At 46.4% G+C, this 20,967-nt stretch overlaps 2 protein-coding genes across 2 annotated transcripts; both read left to right on the top strand.

The window, feature by feature from the left end:
• The first annotated feature begins 233 nt into the window (after positions 1–233).
• On the top strand, positions 234–16,232 carry LOC136436093 (death domain-containing protein 1-like). Its single transcript, XM_066429807.1, has 7 exons — positions 234–1,479; positions 10,416–11,103; positions 12,380–12,704; positions 13,230–13,418; positions 14,368–14,579; positions 15,135–15,344; positions 16,035–16,232. The coding sequence occupies exons 1-7, from the start codon at positions 1,185–1,187 to the stop codon at positions 16,222–16,224; spliced, it is 2,109 nt and encodes a 702-aa protein (XP_066285904.1). The 5' UTR covers positions 234–1,184; the 3' UTR covers positions 16,225–16,232.
• On the top strand, positions 16,221–20,956 carry LOC136436095 (death domain-containing protein 1-like). Its single transcript, XM_066429808.1, has 6 exons — positions 16,221–16,406; positions 16,952–17,092; positions 17,669–17,866; positions 18,425–18,482; positions 19,041–19,180; positions 19,759–20,956. The coding sequence occupies exons 1-6, from the start codon at positions 16,359–16,361 to the stop codon at positions 19,915–19,917; spliced, it is 744 nt and encodes a 247-aa protein (XP_066285905.1). The 5' UTR covers positions 16,221–16,358; the 3' UTR covers positions 19,918–20,956.
• The last annotated feature ends 11 nt before the right edge of the window (positions 20,957–20,967 follow it).

Below are 20,967 nucleotides of genomic sequence, written 5' to 3'. Positions count from 1 at the left end.
ACGCGAATTCCTTCGCCAGAAAAAAAAGCGTCTTTCCCAATGGCCGGAACCGCGCGGCTGTAACCCGATCCCGCCCCGCCATGTTTGTTGATTGACACGAAGGTGACACGAAGTACGACCCAATAACACCTAACCCCTGTCGCACCTGACGACGCTTTGTTCGCCAACACCTGGCGCGGAAACGCCGGGAAAACTTTATTCCTACCCCTCCTCGCGATTTTCTCGGAATCTTAAAATTTTTTCCCTCAGAGCAACCGGCGATCAGGGCAGATTGTGAGTGACGTCGTCACGCGATAGTCACCGTCGCCTTGGCAACGGGCGACGCGGTCCGGTTCAATCGTATCGTCAGTGGCACCACACGACCCCGTAGGAAGGGACACGGTACCGGGTACCTCTGCTGGATTTCTACAATAAGGGGAGGGCTGTCAGCATTTTGGAGGGCAAGTGGCGTTCGTCTTTCATCCTACTTCGTGCCAGACAACTTTGAGGAGTTGTGGAGTCGCAGCGGGAAAGTTTGTCGTCATGTTTTCGTCTGCATAGGGCAGAGGGCGGACCGGCCCTACAGGAGTAGTACCCATTGTCACTGTGAGAGGACACTACACTATCAATTACTTCGTCTAGTTTGCTGAAACCGTCGCTTGCTGTGGAACCTTTCAGACGTTGCTGTGCCTTTTGTCGTTTGTTTTGGACCGTGAGAGACAACTTTGGGAGTCCGGAGCTTCCCCGTGAAAGTTCAGAGATGTCGGGTCCAGTTGGCGAGGTACAGCCGGCCCCTCAGTTGTAGTACCCACTGTGAGAGGGACAGAACACCTACTAGTACTAAAGTTACTTCGCCTAGTTTTGCTGTAACCGTCGCCTACTTTGAAACGCTAAAGGAATTACTGTACATCTTTACGGGCGTCTGTGTTGTACGTCGTTTGTTGTGGACCGTGAAAGACAACTTGGCGAGTTCAGAGCTGCACCGTGAAAATTTAGAGCTGTACCGTGAAAATTTAGAGCTAGCTAAACCGTGAAAGTTCAGAGCTGTACCGTGAAACTGAAAGATCAGAGCTGTACCGTGGAAGTTAAGAGCTGTACCGTGAAACTGAAAGATCAGAGCTGTACAGTGAAAGTTCAGAGCTATACCGTGAAAGTTCAGAGCTGTACCGTGAAAGTTCAGAGCTGTACCGTGAAAGTTCGGAGCCATGTCGGGTCCAGTCGGCGAGGCGGAGCCGGGTCTCCAGCCGCGGCAGGTCGTGGCGCAGGTGGAGGCGCTGGCGCGGCAGCTGGAGCGGGAGAACGCGCGGATCCAGGCGGCGGGGAGGGCCGGGCTGTCCCGCGGGAAGGTGGCGGGGCTGCTGCAGGAGCTGACCGGGGTGCTGGAGGAGTGCGCCCGGGAGAGCGGCGAGCTGGTGGCGCGGATCCGGCACGTCCGGGGCGTGCTGGCCGGCACACGGGACGGGCTCAGGCTGGCGGGGGGCAGGGACAGGTGTGCTAAAGGTGAGACAGGTGTGCTAAAGGTGAGACAGGTGTGCTAGAGATGAGGCAGGTCTGCTATAGGTGAGACGGGTGTGCTAGAGCTGAAGGCCCTTGATATTGATATATGTCTCATCTCTAGCACACCTGTCGGACAGGTGTGCTAGAGATGAGACATATATAAATTTCCGACCAAACTTGTTCAACCAAAGTAATTCTTTTAAATAAAGAAATGCCCAGGGCTTCATAATACAAGAGTCGGGTGACGTTACCCCTAAGGTGAAATGGAACTGTCATTATTAAAACTGAGATAAACACTTATAGTCCGAACGGAATTAACATATTCGATATACATAATTTTATATAGCTTGATCAAGGTACGTTCTTGCTAGGTTGTTTATATCAGAAAAATGTCGCGGAATTGTCAGTGCCTTTTCTGCGTGCCCACCGTGTGTACTGTACATGACAGTAACATGTAGTCTGTTTGTTGGTGGTTCGCCTTGGGGCATGACTCCGTCCCAAAGTTTACTTTAAGACGGCTGCCAGGTGTCCTTACAAGACGGAAATATGTTCACAAGTCACGAAACACGGCGACACAAAGACAGCGAAGGAGATACGGTAACAACAGACCTGGGGTTCTTAATTAGAACCTGTTGAAGACAGAGGTTTACCTGTGCAGCACAGGTGAGAGGTTTACCTGTGCAGCACAGGTGAGAGGTTTACCTGTGCAGTCCAGGTGAGCCCAAACACAGTCTGACAGGTATACAGTCGCGCCGGGAGTTATCGGAGTGCAGGAACTATTTATGATCCGCGTACCTGGTGCGACAGCTCTAGATGTTGTCAGGTGGGTCCTATGCCCTCCTATGTCAGTCCTAGGTAAGTAAAATCCTTCGTACACATTTTGGTGTATAGGAGCGGTGCCCATCTCCATTTCTATAGCCCTTGGGCCACACAGGACCCTACAATACTAAGCAGAGAGAGCGGTATGTAGGCTAAGTTGATTTCTTCCTTGTATGAAAACACAAATAGGTTTAACACCGTCCCAAAACAAAACACGTAAACACGTAAAAGAGAAAGTTCGTTCTTTATCTATGAAATTCGATATGAGCAATCTGTCAGATATTTGGTATCGCACTCGGACTCACGGACTGGGAACTCGAAATTTGGTAATACTGAGAAGAGTAGAGATGACTAGGTGTGCTTAAATTGGCCAAACTATATATGGCGTGCCCGTGCCTTCTCCTCCGTCACACGATGACCGAGTCTTACCGTAAATCCCTATAGAAATGCAGTAAAGAATGCCCGGGGATTAGGAACCATGACAGGGGTTTTTCTAGAAAAATTTTATAAGAGGGAGCAGACAGTGGTGAGGGAGCGAATTCTATGTATTTATGGAGAAATCGATTGCTGAGTGAAGGCTGTATGCTGGATATTAAGCTAAAATCTGAATTCAACAAGGGGGTGCTGGGCTGAAACAAGAGGGTGCAGCGCCCCTCTTTCCTGATTTAGATGAATCCCTGCATGATACAGATTGCGCCCGAGCCCCTCGAAAGGACACAGGCGCAGATTATGTTCTTACCGCACAGCGGCGTGTTTTGTGCTTACCGACATGCCGGGGGATTAGCGCGGATTATGCCGTGACCCTAATCCCTGATACCGACCCGTAATCGTAATCACGGTGTAAGCATGATCCGTGCGCTTTTCACAAGCTGGAAATAACCACTTCAAGGGACAAATAACCCACTTTCAGGGATGTCTGGTTTTTTAAGAGGTAAACGTGGAAGGACGGGCAAAGGGGTCAGTGCAGAAAACGTAGATGCATACCTTGTCTACGTTTACACGACGTACCCCCTTCTCCGCCAACGTGTTTCCTCTACACATTGTTTCTTCTAATACAGAGAATGAGTTAAGACAGAATCACCCAATCATTATTGGTTGTCTTAAGTCTCGAGGTCAATTGGGCTTTCTCTTGGATTCATTTTGTTCACCTTACGTCGATGTCGATAAAGTTTAGACATTCAGGAACATACAATATCCCGGTTCTACTAGTTCCACATATCTTCGAAGGCTCATCACAATTCACTGAGGAAAGACAGAGGATGATGTCTGGAACATCTGATTGTGTTAGAGGCGTTATTCAGTTGTTGGATTTAGTTTGTATCACGTTCTGTTCACCTCATTTTGCTCAGTATGTATGGTTTCTTTACACTCAAAACAAACACTTAAACCAAACGACACCGAGAACATGGTGTTGATCATATATATACTCCATCCAGTTTCTTGCATTTTGCACGCATCCTAGGAGGGATCTACTTGGTAACGAGCTGTATTGAAGTAGGCATTGAGCCTATGAATCACCATCCTTTACGACAAACCCCGGCCCTCATCATGCGTATGAGTTGTATATCGGAGCTAACAGCCTGCTCGACGTGTAAACCCGTCCATTAATAACAGCACCGTGCTGAAGTAATAAACATGTTCATTAAGAACAGCGCTAGCGCCGCGCTTTAGATGTAAACCTGCCCATTAGTTACGTTAGCGAGCTGTTCACCTGTCTGGGCCACCACAAACACTGGTCACGCCACAGGGCGGTTTTTACGTCTGTCAGTTATGGAGGAGCAACATGTGTTCTCGGTGCTGTAGGTGTGGTTGTGTTAAGAAAAACAACATGCGATCAAACTTGGCTATAGTCAACACTCGAGAAACTTGAAAATATGGTCACAGTATACCTACCACAGGTGGCTACTATAGACAGGATTTCGTAATTATGCTCGTGTCAATGTGGAAAATTATCTAAGGGACTACCAAAAATTACTACAATGGCCAAGTGGTCTTTATGCATAGATGGTCATCAGTATAGACGGTTTGCTGTAACTCCAAGTAACAATCACGGATTTTTCATGTTTTCGTCGGTACGTGGTACGTAGGGAATTTTCGGATCTAGGAAGAAATGATTAAGAACACACTAGCAGCTTTCATTAATACTGCAGCTACTTGTATCCTTTATATTTTTGAGCACGCTGTGTTAATTTTTGGAGGATGGATCCCTTTTTTGGGGTTAAAGAAGAAGTTCTACAGGTGTTGTGTGCTCTCTAGTAAAGTCTACACCAATACCGGGTTAAGTTCACTCCTCTCGTCCCCCGCCACTGTTAGCTTTGTTTCCCACGTCCCAATTTGCAGCCAGTGAAAGACGCTCTTTCATCTGTGCCAACACGTATTCACTCACCGCACAGTGGTGACACGCTCGGGCAAGTGTTTGTATCAACGGCGTCTCTCCAAGAGAACACAGGGGGAAACAAAACGCACAGACCGAACGAGGGAATAATGACATGGAACAACGCAAAATAAATAGCAGCGTAAGAGTCCATTAAACCATACATTCAACTCGAAGTGCACCCTACAGTACAAAACCACCTCCTAACTTGTCTTGTTTATGCTTCGGTCCCATTTCCAATTCGGGGCCCGGTCGGGCAGCATGTGGGAACGTAAAATATGATATTGAAGGCAGCAAAAGACACAAAACGTTAAAGAATTACTCCTTACTATATATTGTGTATTTTCTTGATATGCATTTCTTAATTTTTCGTTTTCGCAAACAGCCCGGCCGGGCCCCGGATTGGGAATGGGACTGAAGCGTTAAAGGGGAAAAGGGTGCCTTATGGACGAAGTGTGAAGGTTTCAAGGGAAACTTTTACAGCCTACCATTTAATGTATGTGTCCTCTATTCGTCAGCCCACCACAAAAACAAGGGTATGGTAGAAACTAAAATCTTATAGTAGAAGTTCAAGGTTGGAAATCACTATTCATACCAGACCATTGATACTACAGGTGACTGTCCCCCAAAAGCACACCGGTAAGAAAACACCACAGACCGATTAAATTCTCCCGACAAGGCTGCTTACATAAAACCCATCAAAACCTTTCAACAAAGACGACAATATCTAATCAAACACGGCGCGATTTCTATAGGGCGTATTCACGTGACGTCATCACCCCTGCCCTCCGTGGGCGGCCATGTTGGTGCTCACCCTGCAGCGAAGTTTTTCGGTGTCCGACGGTCTCTAAATTTCCAAGGAATGCGAAGTCGTCTGATCGCTGTTTTCTTATATACAAAGAGTCTCCAGCCTCACATCCTTTTCGCTACAAAAATCCGATTTCACCTACTGGAAATGACCCATTATCGACGACCGAGGAAAGGTTTCCCCAGAAGCCTACAAATATGGCCGCTAAACTGTTTACAGAGTACGCATAAAATCAGTTCACAGCATAAAAGTGTTCCAAGGCCTGCAACCACGTAGTACAATGTCTTGAGTGTCGTGAAAAAAATTGTTGACAGGGAGTATGTTATGATCGGGAAAGTTCGACGTTGAAAGACCCCCAGTTTACGAACGCGGCTCAAGCAACGACTACACGGTGCCGCGACTGTGTTACACAACGGGCCTGTAATTTGCTTTTCGACCAGATACAAAAGGTTTCCATACACACACGTTGATTCTCTAACTCAACTATTTAGATCCGCTGTTCGTATGTCAGAAATCCACTTTTGCTTCAGTCGTTAGTCCCTTCGTATGTTCCCGCACCAAGCCCGCACTTACACTAGAAACGCAAAACCAATCTTACGGTTACCCGATCAGTGTGTGCTTTATCAGTCCCAATCCAACATCTAACCACGAGGCAAAACACCATGTTTATGAGACAAAACGTTTTGAAGGGAAATTGTGAATGGCGTAGAAAACATCTGCCATTTCGATGGAGAGTTCCATAGGGCTCCACTATCAAGTGAGCACCAACATGGCCGACAGTGCTCGTTGCGAGGGGGCGGGTCACGTGACTGAATACGCCCTATACCTATATATAGTCCTGCGCGGTCACACGAGCCCGGGAGACACTGGAGCCAGCCCCGCCCGTGTTGGCGGGACTTGTTCTGATCGGGATTGGATGTCGACACCCGACACGACAACATTCATGTTCGGCTACAACCCACTGTTTCCGCTCCTTTCATCCCAACCCGCGGATACACTAACTAGCCAGGTACCCTTTTGTCGGCCTTGTTCTGACCAGCTAGTTTGGAATGCTCTAAGGGGTAAGTGGGTTGTTAGTGTAGGCGGGGAGGGGGAGGGGGTAAGCAGAGGGTCGTCGATTGAGTGTCAACCTTGATTCGCAGACCGGAAGCACATTCAGTCTTGTAGGCCTTGGGAAGGCGAAGACAAATCTTCCAGCTAGGGGGATAAAATAGTCAAACCTCTTTAAGGGCATACCTGTTTTTAAAACAGTCACCAGGAATTGGTAAAGACTAATAGAGAAGCAAGAGTTATCTGCCAACCGAAAATGGTGTTCATAGCATGTCGTGGATTTGATGCCATACATTGTACCTGTTGCAATTTTCGCGCAATAAAGTTCTTCTTCTTCTTTCAAAATGTCATAAGATAAAACCCATGTTTAAGGGGAGCCACACGTCGAGCTTGTTAAAGATCCCACGACACTTATCGACAAGAGAAGGGGTTCTTCCCGGTGTGAGTGGTCTCGTACTTATGATAACGTACTATAGAAAGCCCCTGTCACACTTGTGCGTATATACAAGCCCGCATGAGTTGCGCATTTACAGCCCAAGAAGTCATTTCGTTGTTTCGATAACTAGGCTGCACAACAGTGGGTCAACGCAGAAAACAACTTCTTTCCCGCAAACTTTACTCAAACCTAAAAAAATTCAATGCGCAACTCATGCGCACTCGAATATACGCACAAGTGTGACAGGACTCTAAGCTGGTGTGTTACGCCGGTATACCTGTTATACGATACAAACAAACAAAGGTGCACCTGCGGCGCAAGGTGTTTCTGTCTTCCAAGGACATGGCAAGGCGTCTTAAAACCTGCCGAGACCAGCTTTGTGTACCTATAACCGGGTTAGCGCCGTTTGGAGGGTCACTCGTCCCGTTTGTTTTGTGATTCCGTTTCCCTCTCCGTCGTGTCCAGTCATTCGCACGGTCTGTAAACAAATAATGTAGGTTCTGAAGGGTCTGTGAGACTATTAGCTTCAAGCGTCCAAATCCTGCACGTAAAAGAACCCGACACACTCATAGAGAAGAGTAAGGGTGACTCAATGTGCTTGGCTAAAAGCGCGAGCCGTGGCGAAGCCACATTAAACTACCAGCTATCTAAAACATACCATGTTTCGTCCTCAGTCAAAAGTCCATCACTTTAGAGCCCTGTCACACTTGTGCGTATACGCATTCCTTATGAGTTGCGTATTAACGTTTACTTCATGCGCACCATTTTGAGCGTCTGGATGCGTATTGAAAACTTCTTACAAGGAACTTAGTAGGACTTGATATAAGCAGAACTGTGGCAGGTGCCTTACTGTAAGAAGGAAGTGGGCGCTAAGCATGTTCTGCTTGTTTTCCACTTAACGCAAGAATTGGAAGAATTTCTTCCACCGCCCCCAGTAGTCAGATGTACAAACAGCAGAAGGACGTGTTGCCGGTGTTGTTGGCTTAAGTTGTTCTGGTCAGTTGTTGTGGCCTCGAGTGGTCATCTTCTGCCAAACAGGTGTCGTCCGGACACGGCGGCTGCACTGACGCACACGGAAATACCTCCTTCTGTTCATGTTGTCATGTTTGGAACACGTCATGATAATGTTTAAAAAAAAAAATTCAATTAACATTAGATGCTACACAAACTAAACTGAAAAGGCCAAGATGGCAATACATGAGATAATAGAGAAAACTAAAGAGAAGAAGCCTCCCATAATTAAAGCCTTAACAATTGGTTGTGGCAACAATATCAATATCATAATTTCAAGATTAAAGGAAAACAAAAACAAAATTATAATAAACATCGTCATACTAATGTTTGTATTTTGTCAGGACAGTCACTTTGTGTAGTAATGACTGTCAAGTCAAGTCAAGTCAAAGCCTTTATTTTACTTCGAATGCTTGTTCGGCCATAATATGGCCGCTTTTCGACAAGGTCGAAGTGAAACGGAGGGGCAGGAGTCACGGTACAAAAATAAACTTAACGTAAACTTAACGTAACTGATATCAATACAATCATGGAAAATACATCAAAATAAATAGTTGTCGGGAATTCGGTTACTCGTTCCCTGTTGTGTTTGGACACAGCTGAGATACGGACAACACGCAGCAACATCTATGTCTGCACCGATGTGCTAATATTACAGTCCCCTCAGACTATCAATCAGCAGACCAGATTCGCAGGAACAAGGTGCCTAATCCTATCTCTATCCCTAACCCTCCGCGTAACCCCAATCTCTAACCCCAACCCCAACACGACAGAGTTGTCACACAAGTAAGCCCCCCAAATAGGACTCTATGCCTTGTGTGCTACAATAGTACGTGGCATATAGTATAGTGTCATCTAATGAAACGGCAGTATTTTTTTATATTTGCATGAAAAGATGGATTTCCAATGGAGATAAATGCCATTTAAGTCTGATAATGGTTTCCTAAAACATCAAAACCCAAAAGCAATCGTCACCAAACCTATCTCACATTTATCCCCATTGGTGAATCCCACTTCTCGTGCTAATTTGAACAAAAAGTAACGAACGGACAACGAATTTCCAAAACATCGAGACGACGTCGACTAGTTTGACCAACGAGCTGTACAATTCCATAGTAACTCTCGTTGATAAGACCAAAATAAAACTTTATCCTACTTGATAAGACTGAAGCTCGAAAGTTATTATATAGCTCATTGGCACGTCTACAAACAAAGTCCGTACATTTGTCATCCCCTTGACGCGGAATGATGAACGGGTACGGTACGTGATCCCGGTGATATCTGCCCGCCCCGCACATACATCACCTCCGTAAGCTTTTGTCAGCTCCGACACGTCCGACGACTCGCCTGACAAATGTCGTGTGACACCATGGCAACGGCCCCGGCCGCGCGGCCATGTTTGTTCGCTGCGTCATCACAGCCTTTCAGGGCCCATTTCAGCCGATCAAAATCCGAACGTAAACAGTTCGGCAAAGCTTTTCTTCAAACAGTAACCATCGGTTAAGGGCCCGGCGTTTGTTTGGGATATTTGTAGCGATAGGCGCGCTCTCCGCAAAGCTACGAGATGAAAATACCTGTACGGCGCGGTAGACGTTAATCTATTCACACTCATTAATGCAGCGTCAAGGCTTCTAATGTTTGTGCAAGTCATTCATAGAGCGTTTGGGCGGCTGCCTACCGCTGCTTGTGAATGCGGCGAGGTCGGTAGCGTGAAGGGCGGAGAGAAAGGCTTTTCGTTAAGGTGTTTTAAGCGGCTGTGATCCAGAAAGTCGGGTCAGGGTCTCTGTAAAGCCGCCGTCTTTTGGCACGCAAACCTCGCGCTTGGGACAAAACCTTTACTCCGCGACAACAGGGCAGGAACGTCTGACAATGTTGCAAAAACAGAGAACTGCGACAGCGAAAAGGAACGTCAGTTAATGTTGCAAACACTCAGAACTGTGTCAACATGTTTGACAATGTTGCAATAATAGAGAGCTGAGACGACAAGAAAGGACGTCTGACAATGTAGCAAAAGCAGAAGACTGCGACAGACAGTTGGTGAAGATACATCGATGTGGTGTCTACAAACTATAGCTCACAATCCCTATTCGCGCTGTGAGACTTGACATCGAGCCAGAAGGAGACATAAGTTGACAATAAAGCAACTGAAGTTGACACTTTTTCGACAAGTCTTTATTTTAGACCACCCAGAGATTTTCCCCAACCGCCAGACTGTTACAGCCTCTCGGTGGGACGGGGTTCAGTCTGCATAATCTATTCCTACTAGTTGTGCTGTTTTTGATGCCAGAGGGAGTCACAGAAAACAAATTTAGTTTCAAAGAAAAAGTTATTAATGTCACCATTGCAAGCAATATATCTTTAAAAAGTGAAAACTTTTCTTTGCATATTTTTCATATAACATCGGTATTCTATTTTTCTTACCTGCCATTGATTTGTTTCAGAACACCACGGAAACGACGACCCGAAGGATCCCTCCGTCGGCAATCTCCGGAAGAGCGTCGACGAGGCGATGACGGTGGCGGAAAAGGCCGAAGGGACGGCCGCCGACGTGGCTCGGGAAGCGTCGGCCGCCATCTTGGAGGACGCACAAGAGTTGAACCATCTCGAGTGCATCGAAGACGAACCTGAGAAACTTGAAGACATGAACGCTGAGAACAAAAAAAGCGAAGAAGAAACCGCTTCCGAATCTACAGGTCCTAACTCAAACGAAGTCTCAGGGGATCATTCTGAAAATAATCTTGTTGACGAAACACCAGAAACGGAAGGAAAAGTAGCCGACGATGAGAAAGAATCGGAAGAAGATAAAACAAAAGAGGTTCGAACAGACGAAGAAACTGTCCAAGAAACGGAAAAGAAAGATAACGATGTAAAAGACGATGAAAGTAAGGAGAAAACTAATAACAAATCTACTGTGGTAGAAAACGATACAAAACATTCAGCAGAAAAGAAAGCTGTAACCAAAAGTGTAGACAGGTCGCCTGCACCTACAAAGACGAAAGCACCTTCCCCGCACGAAAAGAAACATATCAGCCGTGATCGGGAGCAAATTAACCTGAACTCTAACCCGGAAGAGGATGACCCTGTAGATAAAAAGGCACCGGCCAACCCCGGTATCTGGAGCACCTTCCCGTAAGTCTACTTCTGTGAATCATCATTTGTCACTAGTGCACTGTTCTAAATGAGATTAGACATAATAGAGAATTAGAAGTCCAAGCAAATGTCTGTCAATTGTGGTGCGTTGCTCAAGGTGACAGTTTATTTATCTATTTATTAATTGCTTTGGCATGAACACGTTGATACATGAACAGCAAGGGTTGTCCAGCTAGCGAATGGCCATCTTTAAGGGCTATACCTGGTAACAGTTACTCAAGCAATTGCATAAGATCTAGAAACGGTGAGACGTTTTAAACAAGCATCCGCTGTCTTTCGTCAGTGACTGGCTGAACCCTTCATCCCTTCCACGTCAGGCCACAGCAGTCTTACTCGGTGGTTCTTCCACCATGACCGACCAGTGTCCCCGATATAAAAGACCTTTTCCTTTCTAACCGTGCACGCTAAGCTCATTTCCAGTGCGATGGGTTTGAATAGGTTCCTCCCCTGTTAGGATGGAGGATTTGGGCACATTGTCGCTGTAGTCACACCCCTTCAGGGCTTCCGGCTTGCAGACGAATCCTATGATTGCTGTCTTGAGAAAAGCTATGTTGAGTCACGTAAGAACTACGATGATAAACCTTAAAGACAGTTATTACGCTGTCTTTGCAGGTCATCGGGGGTTAATCGTATCGATTGAAAAGCAGAAAATTTGAAAAGACGCCAAGATTATCTTTCGAGTGCGACCGTCAAGGAACGTAACACAATAACCGTGTTTATTGCCTTGCAACTTGGCAGACGGTCGATGGCCGATCTCTTCTAAGTGGTCCCTTCGTTAAAAAGTTACTATCATACTGTCTAATTCAATAAATGCCAAGAAATTCGTAATTTAATCTTGAGTCTGCTCTCTCATCCCTCTCATATAGTTTTTATTCAGTAGGTTTAAGATAACCTTGACCTCAAGTGACTTCGAGTCTTGCTCTGTGGCGACCTTTATTAAATGACGTTTGAATGTTAAGACGCTATCTTAGAACAACCCTTTACCTCTTGGAAAGTTTTAATTAAAAAAAACCCATGCAGTTCCAAAACATAGGGGGCTCAAAAATATAACATCCTGATGTCCAAAGTCATCTGCCACACAGAAATCAAGCCCAGAGTATGCCCATGAGAAATTTAAAAGATACCTGGAAAACTCTTGTATGATAGAATTTCATATTAGTCCTATTTTGCACGATAAGCATGTCATTGTGTACATTTCAGTTTAAGGTACCTACATGCCAAAAAATAATGAAAATCCTTTTTCCTATATGTGCAGGTTCGACGCCCAGAACGAGGACGGCCAATCAGAGCTCGCCTGTCTCATCAAGGTCGACATCCAGGCCGTCACCAACTTCCCAGTCACGTGCCAAATAACCAATCACCTGGCGCCGTCTGCGCTTGCGCAAAACGAGGAGCTGGTGAGTCACGTGGTGCAGCTGTCGCCTGCGGGTCTGAAGCTGCCGGCGCCCGCGGTGGTCTCGCTGCCGTACACGTGGTCTCGTCACGTATCGCGAGAGTTGGCCGTCAAGGCCACCTCTGACGGCGAGAGCTGGAAAACGGTACCCCTGAAGGCGTCGGATGTCGTGTACAAAGACAGAAAGGTGAGGACAGACTCGATTTTTTTCTCTCGTTTTAGCAACACCAAAGCAAACGACAGAAAAGAATTCAGTGAAATGCTCTTCTATTAAAGCTTGCTTAGCTATAAACCATTGAGAAGCATATAAAGATATGTTCTAGACGTACGCACTTGCGATTTTTAGGTCACTTCTGGAAGTAGATCTCCAACTTTGGGCTCCCTTGGAAATCAGTTACCATGTTAACTGAACCGGGACCAGCCTAATGATTCACAGTAAGATAAATAAACCCTGAACTCTAACTATTCTACTTTACACATGTTCATCCAAATTTGCTTAGTTAAACCCGAATGTTTGAAAACTAATTCAAATTTTTACTACTTGTAGCTGAAGTTTGCCATTGTCTAATCTTACTTAACGTTAGCTTTTTGCGGCGCTGTATTACTATCAATATAGGTTATTGTTCTTATGTCTGTCTATCTTCTATTAGATTAATGGTGGAAACTATCTCCATCCTTTAAAGACATTCTCTCCTCTCTCTCCTTTCCCCAGGGCCACTTTGTGGAGTTCGAGGTGTCCTGTCTGGCCTGTTACGTCGTGGTGTCGCGTCTCAAGGTGGAGACCTTCAACCTGCAGAAGAGCAAGACGAAGCCGAACGTCTTCAGGTCGTCCGTGGACCAGAGGATCGAGCTCAACTTCCCGCCGGGATCGGTCAAGACGGCGGGCGTCTTAAAAGTGCAGGTGAGGAAAGCAGTACTTCATAGTAGGACATACTGCTAAATGGCCACACAGTTCCCTCTCAAAGCCAAATACAAAACAAAACAAAACAAAACAACAACACCAAAAGCCCACACGTCGGAAGCTTCCCATGTAAATGGCTAGGAAATGGCGGCAGTCTTGAACGTGCAGGTGAGGAGAGCAGTAGTTCTTATATTAATCGCTAGGTGGAGCAAGCGAGCTTAGCAAAATCCTGGCTATGTCCTTGGTGCTGATTTCTATTGTATTCGAAAAAAAAACGCTTTGACACAAGGATGAGCTTCAATACCAAGATATCTGGGCCTAAAGCTAAAAAGGTATCAAATTTGGAAAGGAAAACAGTGCCTCATAGTTGGACATTACTTCTAGATGAACACACATTTCCTTCTCACAGCAAAAAAAACAAACACCAAAAGTCTACACGTCGAAGCTTCCCAATTGCATGTAAATAGCTAAGCAATCAGTATGTACAACAATCAGTAAAACCTAATGTGCAATAATGGGCACTTCTTATATCAGTGATGAGCGTTTGGATGTACATATTGATATATTGTATATTGTATACAGGCGTTCTCTATTTTATGGTAAATACCATCGCCATCCAGGCATGTTTTGTCTGTAAGTTTTTGATATTTGAATAAAGAAAGAAAGAAAGAAAGGATGGTAGTGGCGGGCGTCTTAAACGTGCTGATGAGGAAAGCAGTACTTCCCATATACATCGCTAGGCGGCGCACGTGACCAAAGAAGAATCATGGCTATGTCCTTGGTGCTGAATTGTTTGTATAAAAAAGGCAAACTTCGCCGCTGTGATGTTCACCGACACCGATGAGCTCATTCGCTAAAACTTTTGGCTCAAGTTCAAAATGTCTTGAATATTCCATTCCCCATACCATCTATCTATCGCTCAATAAAGTTGATATTTCATCTTTCCCAGGTCCAGCCTGTTGACTCGGGTAGCCTGTCTGCGCTGAAGTCCCGCTGTGCGGACTGCGACACGCTGATCACCACCAGCCCGATCGTCTCGCTGTCCCTCAGCCCCGGGCTCAGGCTGCACAAGCCCGTGGACGTCACCGTGCCGTGTCCGCTCAACCCTGCGGGCAACTGGGCACGGGACCCCGCCAGGCCGGGCACGGCTGGGCTGGGCGGGTAGGTACACTTCATCATCATCATCATCTATCGGCCATCGGCCGGGACTAAATAAGTACATACATCACTCCAAATCGCCTTGTCCAACATCATTTGTCCTAAGTGTTCATATGCAATCTCAGTGTCTCTGACTAAACTATCAGTCACTATAGGTGCACTTACTTAGGCCAGCGTCACATTTCCTAACTGGATGTTTACAGGAATGAAAAATAAGAGTGTATATAAAAAATGATTTTGGCATTATCAGAATCAAAATGGTCGTTGTACCGTTTCGCTGTATAGAAAAAGTTTAGATAAGGACTTTTTGGACACTTGACGTATTGGGCACCCAGACAATATGACACCCTTAATTTGCTTATTTTTACATCATTACTGATGTAGCTGCTAATTATAGTCCTGTGTCCCAACCAGGTCCAGAAACCTGGGTGGTTCCTGGTGGCTGCACTCAATGTGGTGGCACATGTTCTACATGTATAAAGTACAATGTATGCTGGACAGTCTTTACTTTCAGTGAACGTTCTCACAGTTATCACTATCCCCCCACCTCCCCACCAGGTCCCGTAAGCTGGGCGGGTCCTCCCCGAGGCCCGGCAGCGCCCCGGCCGGCAGGACCAGCGCGATGGAGGAGGGGGACAACGGGGACGACTTCCTGCACCTGCTGGGGCAGCCCGAGGGCGAGGACGGCTGGGCCGAGGTCATGGACGTCAGGTTCCGCCAGAACAAGAAGGGCCTCGTCACGTTCGAGACAACCGAGCTGCCGGAAAAGTACGAGCTGTTTGTCTGTAGATGACTTTTGGTTAGGATTCTTTTGTTCACTTTGAGCATCTTTCGAGCAGTGCGATTTTCCCTCGAAGGGCGTACAAAAGGTATGATTATATCACTTTACAATGCTACTCCTTTCTCTTGAGTAACATTGTTAAGTGTGCTGCAACGACCTGTATGTTCGCCGTGGTATAACCAGAAGCCCCGGCGCACCTGCGAAGCTGGTGTGTCACGCCGCCTATATTGAATACAGATTCTGTATCTGCATCAGTATAGCCTGTATAACCACCGTTTGGCATAATGCATCAGATTTGCAGGTACGAGGCGCGGTAGCAGCTGGTAATACTACGTATACACTGAATGACCTGTCACACCTAACCTTTGCACATATATGCAAGCACTTTTTTTTATAGCTATCTAGAGGTAATACTCTTACTGTATTTGGAAGCTTCCCATGTAAATAGCTAGGTAGCCGCGGGCGTCTTAAACGTGCAGGTGGGGAAAGCAGTACTTCCCTTAGACATCGCTAGGTGGCGCAGGTGACCAAAGAAAAATCATGGCTATGTCCTTGGTTCTTTGCTCCACCCCCGTCAGGTTCATCGTGCTGCGGACCGCTGACTCCGCGGCTGCTGGAGACCTCGCTCACGCTGGTTATTCAGATTAGTCCTAACATCATTCTCCCGCCCTTTTCAGGTTCATCGTGCTGCGGACCGCTGACCCCGCGGCGGAGCAGTTCCAGGGCCTGACGGAGACCCTGCCACGCCTGCTGGAGACCTCGCTCACGCTGGTTATTCAGATTAGTCCTAACATCATTCTCCCGCCCTTTTCAGGTTCATCGTGCTGCGGACCGCTGACCCCGCGGCGGAGCAGTTCCAGGCCGTGACTGAGTCCCTGCCGCGCCTGCTGGAGACCTCGCTCACGCTGACGGACGCGCGGCTCATCCTGCGCACCAAGACGGGCGATCCGGAGCGGACCGTGGTGCGCTGCGTGCCGGCGCGGGACGTCCGGGAGACCGAGATGCAGCTGGACGCCGCAGGGTACGAGGAGGCCGAGCCCAGCAAGGAGGTGGGTAGTGTATTTTGTATACCGTAAAACCTGTACAAGTGACCACCTCTACATAAGGTCCGGTACCACCCGGCCATTGATATACAGTCAAACCTGTACTAGTGACCAACTGTACATAAGAACCACCTGGCCATTGGCCCGATTTACGCACGCATTTTCTGAGTCGACTCCAAGTCGACTGAAACCTGTATTGATGATCATCCCTACATAAGAACTACCTGACCAATGTGATCACTTTTTGGTGGCCCCTTACATAATTTTTCCCATTGACACAAGCATAAAGAATTCTATCTATGGTGACGACCTGTCCCCTGACTGGTGTTCATGCAGTTTTGACTGTATTAAAAGTCACGTACACTGCTTACTTTAGATACAATAGTCTTTCTGTCATATACACATGATTTACATCATTATTGATACACTGAATGCATACGTTCATGGCATGACATGACATTGTACTGACGCACTTTAATGTCAGCAGTTTGAATATTTTACTCCAATATGAATGACTTCGACCTACCAATAAACCCGTCTCACCCCGCCAGGTCCTGCTGAGGGACGGGGACCAGCTGGTGCTGAAGTTCTCCGGGAACGTCACCAGAGACGGGGACGGCGACAGCAGGGACTCCGTCAGACTCACGTTCTACAGCCAGCGGCGCACACAGGCGCACTTCTACATCAAGGAGGTGAGCTGATGGGAGACATCTGGTATCCTAGAGACAAGAGACATACTTAGTAGATTAGACACCGAGTAGAGATCAGATGAACCACCGTAAAAACCCAAAGGGGCGAGTACGCCGCTCCCGGGATTAGAACCCGCGCCAATCCTGATCCGCATGGCTTGGGAAATCAACGCGCTAACCACTAGGCTAAAAGGTTCGGATCAGTTAGACTGGTCAGCTAGTGGAGGTTGATCCCCACTGTTACACAGATACCGCTGGTCCTAAATAAAGCGATCAGGGTCAGTCTTGAAGTTACCTCAACCGAGCAGTGAGCAGTAAAATCCCCGTCACATATCATCGACCAGTTCAATCAAAATCAGAGGAGCGAACTGAAGTTAGACAAGGATAGATTTTTTTTCAACTCCATCCTTAAAAAGCTACTCCCAACCCAGCGCCGACCTTGTTAACGTTTGGGGAGTGGTTGGAAGCAAGGTCTAAGTAGTAGAAAGGTCCTAAATGTGTGACAGGGTCTTGAGTTTCTTGACCAACCTACATAGGTGGCGGCGAGTTTCTGTAACAAGTTTCTCGGCACACCCACAGGTGAACGAGTTCGGGAACTACAGCTCGCCGTGTTACCGGGGGATGGTGCGGTTCTACGGCACCAGGCGGTACGTGGGGCGGCCCGGCGCGGAGGACGCCGCCCGGGGCCCGCCCGATGTCATCAAGAACGCGTTCCTGGGGGACGCCGTGGAGGACGGACTGGACAGCATCTGCAAGCTGCCTGTTACTCTGCCTAAGGTACGCTTCTGCACGGGAAGTTACATGTTCTAGATGTAGAGTTAGGGCTACAAACAGAGAATGTTGTAGATGTTCTGTAGCTAAGAACTGACTGGGATAAGTTGAAATACTGTGATATATGTCTGTACATGTAACGTTATCTGTATATTTGTATCTGATTGTATTTTCAATGTTTGTGCCCAGGGTCATCTGAAAAGCAGATCAGTAGATCTGAGATGTCCCCTGGTAAAATAAATAAAATTGAAAATTGAAATTGATGGTCTTTTCTACCAAAAGCTTTCCGGCTAATCAAATGGCAAAATTGAGGATCAATAATAAATTATGCTACTTGATGATTGTTGTTTTATGTTATAGTACTGTGTATGCATTATATATTCAGTTATTAATTTATCCTTTTGTATCCTGGTTTGTTAAGATTTGTCTCCCATGAAAATCAGTTACCAAGTTAACTGAAGGGACTACCCTTAAAATTTATAAATAGATAAATATAAAATCAATCTATGATGATGAATAGTTGGTACTGAAGAGAACTGACGTGTGTCTATCTTCTCCTCACAGAGAGAGCGGGATCCACCGCGGCCCCCAAGCGCCTACCGGAAACTCATAGAATCACAAGGTAGGAGTGAACTACTTAATCGTGTGGTGTAACTTATACGTACTGTGATATAGGTACACATGGACCACCTGGAAAGGTCTTGACCCTTAGTACCTGTTCCTTCTAGCCCAAAGGTCTTCACCAGGTATTCAAGGGAAAATTTCTAGGTTGATTACTAGGGGCTCCGTACATTTGTTTACGCAGAGAGACCTCCACTGAGCTGAGATTGTCAAGAAGGGTATGTTTTCGGTAGTAGCATTTGTGGAAGTGTACGGATGTGGATGAAAAGCATAACTCCATAAGGCCTGGATGGGTTGTCTTGATATTTGGTATGTGGGTAGGTCTTCATGACACCTGAAAATGATTAGATTTTGCCCCCCCCCTTGCGATTTGTTATAGCAATGCAGCGGAACTTCCTGTTTAGATATCCCGTTATCTCTTTCTTTCATTAGGCCCTTTAGTTAACGACTGGCTGCAGTGGTTGGCCTCAGAGATAGACGAGGACTGGGTACAGGTGGTCCTTATGTAGAGGTGTTCACTAGTACAGGTTTGACTGTAGTTTGTCTCCTTCCTCCCCAGGCCCGTTGGTTAACGACTGGCTGCAGTGGTTGGCATCAGAGATAGACGAGGACTGGGACCTGCTGGGGCATCACCTGCGCGTCAAGCGGTCCCGCCTGCAGCACATCAAGAGGAACAACCCCGAGGACCCCCAGCAGCAGGTGGGAAAATAGTAGTTAGAGAGAGCCTCCTTGATGAATCGTGAAGGCAAACGCTACTGGACCGCTCCAGCCGAACGCCATAAGCCACGCCCCCTGTTCTGTTTAGAACACCTCCGTCAAAAACTGCACATTGCTCAACACGTGCCATTTCTTTCCCACTAGCGCTTTTTTTGTTGACGGGGGCGTTCCAAATAGAACAGGGACTTATGGTGTTCGGTTGGTCCATTAGTGTCTGCCTGAAATAGAACAGGGGCTTCTATATGTTTGATATGGTGTTCGACGGGAACAGTCCATTTTCGTGGCCGATGGAAATGATCCTCTCTATTCATATTCCCAGTCTGGCTTCCTGACATAATGCGTTCCTCATTTTATACGTTTCATAGCAGACGTGACGGATAGAGTAATTCTGCATTCTTCAAGATTAGTCATTAAGGGATGTGGTGAAGGAGTAACAGTCTCAAGGACACTGAACAGCCTAATGCCGTCTTGCACAGACTATAAGCTTAGTCATACACACAGTCATACACAGTGTACGTTTCCCATAAAGCTAGGATTCTAATGTGCGCTGTATCACTCAGGCGTTCGACATGCTGTACTCCTGGAGGAAGAGCCTGCCCGCCGCCGCCGACAAGATCGGGAAGCTGTGCCGGGCGCTGTCGCGGGTCGGCCGGCGGGACCTGGCGGAGGAGCTGCGGGAGAGATACTCGGACCATCGGAAGAAGAACGGCAAGGCGTAGTGCCCGTACTGAGTCGGCTTAGCCTCATCCAGGCTCCACAGGTGGCTGAAAGGAGTAGAAATTAGCCAGATAGACAGATAACATGCCAGAGAAATTATAACTTATAGTTATACTAGAGTTAGTTAGCAGGCCGATGCGTACGTTTTACCACATTCTCATGCCTGGTAGAGGCTAGAGTCTATTGATACTCTATGCCAAGTGGAATAGGTAGCATGCAGTATGCTGGGTCTCCAGACTTGGAAGATGCTCTCAGACACTATTCAAAAGAACGGAGAAAACAATGTACAAGGTGTTAAGAAAACTAAGACTTTAGTATGTCCGGAATAGAATATACAAAAAAAAGACGTCCCACTGCAGTACCAAGAGAACCCGCTAGGAAGCCTAAAGTTGACCATGATCTTTGTCTTTCAGAATGTCTATTTGCAATGCTCTAACTTGTGCAAAAAGATGGAGACTGTATTTATGTATCTACTGTAGATAAAGGCTGGGATTCTCCCGCAATTTTGTGAGGCAGACTGGCAGAATGAGAAATATGAGAAATGTACATACGGTCGAAATGTCGGCAGGTGAAAAACATTCGTTGAGTGCAAAGACATTTATTAACCAGTGATTTACAAACTCTTTACAGATGTACAGAATAGGAAATTAAGTACTAGATTATTGTTGCTCTTACTTACTTGATAATACAATTTCTGTCCCTTTAAGTTTTAACGAAAAGATTACAAGGTAATATTTTACCTGCATATATCGGTATAAAGATATAAGAATTTTTTCTAGTGCACACTTATGATATTGCTAAGTGTACATGTTAATGGATTATTGTCAATGTTGTCAGATTCCTCGGTTGTATTGTTATTGCAGATTTTTGTGCAGGCACAAGTTTAAATTGCTTTGTGTGTTCCAACACGGACCGGGTGTGTAATGAATTTACAACACCAACTCCATTTCAGTCCTGATTGATTGATTGAGCAAATATTGCTATGCATGCAATGTCAACGTCTTGCAATAAACCAGTCATTCATATAGTCGTCATCCCTTCGACCATTTGTC

The sequence above is a fragment of the Branchiostoma lanceolatum genome, chromosome 6 (assembly GCF_035083965.1).
Source record: "Branchiostoma lanceolatum isolate klBraLanc5 chromosome 6, klBraLanc5.hap2, whole genome shotgun sequence".
In the NCBI taxonomy this organism is placed as follows: Eukaryota; Metazoa; Chordata; class Leptocardii; order Amphioxiformes; family Branchiostomatidae; genus Branchiostoma; species Branchiostoma lanceolatum.
The sequence above is the reverse complement of the archived record's forward strand: the minus strand, read 5'-3'. Positions and strand labels throughout refer to the sequence as shown.

What these genes read in the sequence shown, in the direction of transcription:
- LOC136436093 (XM_066429807.1), top strand. Translation starts at nt 1,185, where the DNA reads ATGTCGGGTCCAGTCGGCGAGGCGGAGCCGGGTCTCCAGCCGCGGCAG. An exon ending in TCGTGTACAAAGACAGAAAG is followed by an intron (nt 12,705 to 13,229) that starts GTGAGGACAGAC and finishes TCCTTTCCCCAG; the next exon opens with GGCCACTTTGTGGAGTTCGA. An exon ending in ACAACCGAGCTGCCGGAAAA is followed by an intron (nt 15,345 to 16,034) that starts GTACGAGCTGTT and finishes CGCCCTTTTCAG; the next exon opens with GTTCATCGTGCTGCGGACCG.
- LOC136436095 (XM_066429808.1), top strand. Translation starts at nt 16,359, where the DNA reads ATGCAGCTGGACGCCGCAGGGTACGAGGAGGCCGAGCCCAGCAAGGAG. An exon ending in TGCCTGTTACTCTGCCTAAG is followed by an intron (nt 17,867 to 18,424) that starts GTACGCTTCTGC and finishes TTCTCCTCACAG; the next exon opens with AGAGAGCGGGATCCACCGCG. An exon ending in GAAACTCATAGAATCACAAG is followed by an intron (nt 18,483 to 19,040) that starts GTAGGAGTGAAC and finishes CTTCCTCCCCAG; the next exon opens with GCCCGTTGGTTAACGACTGG.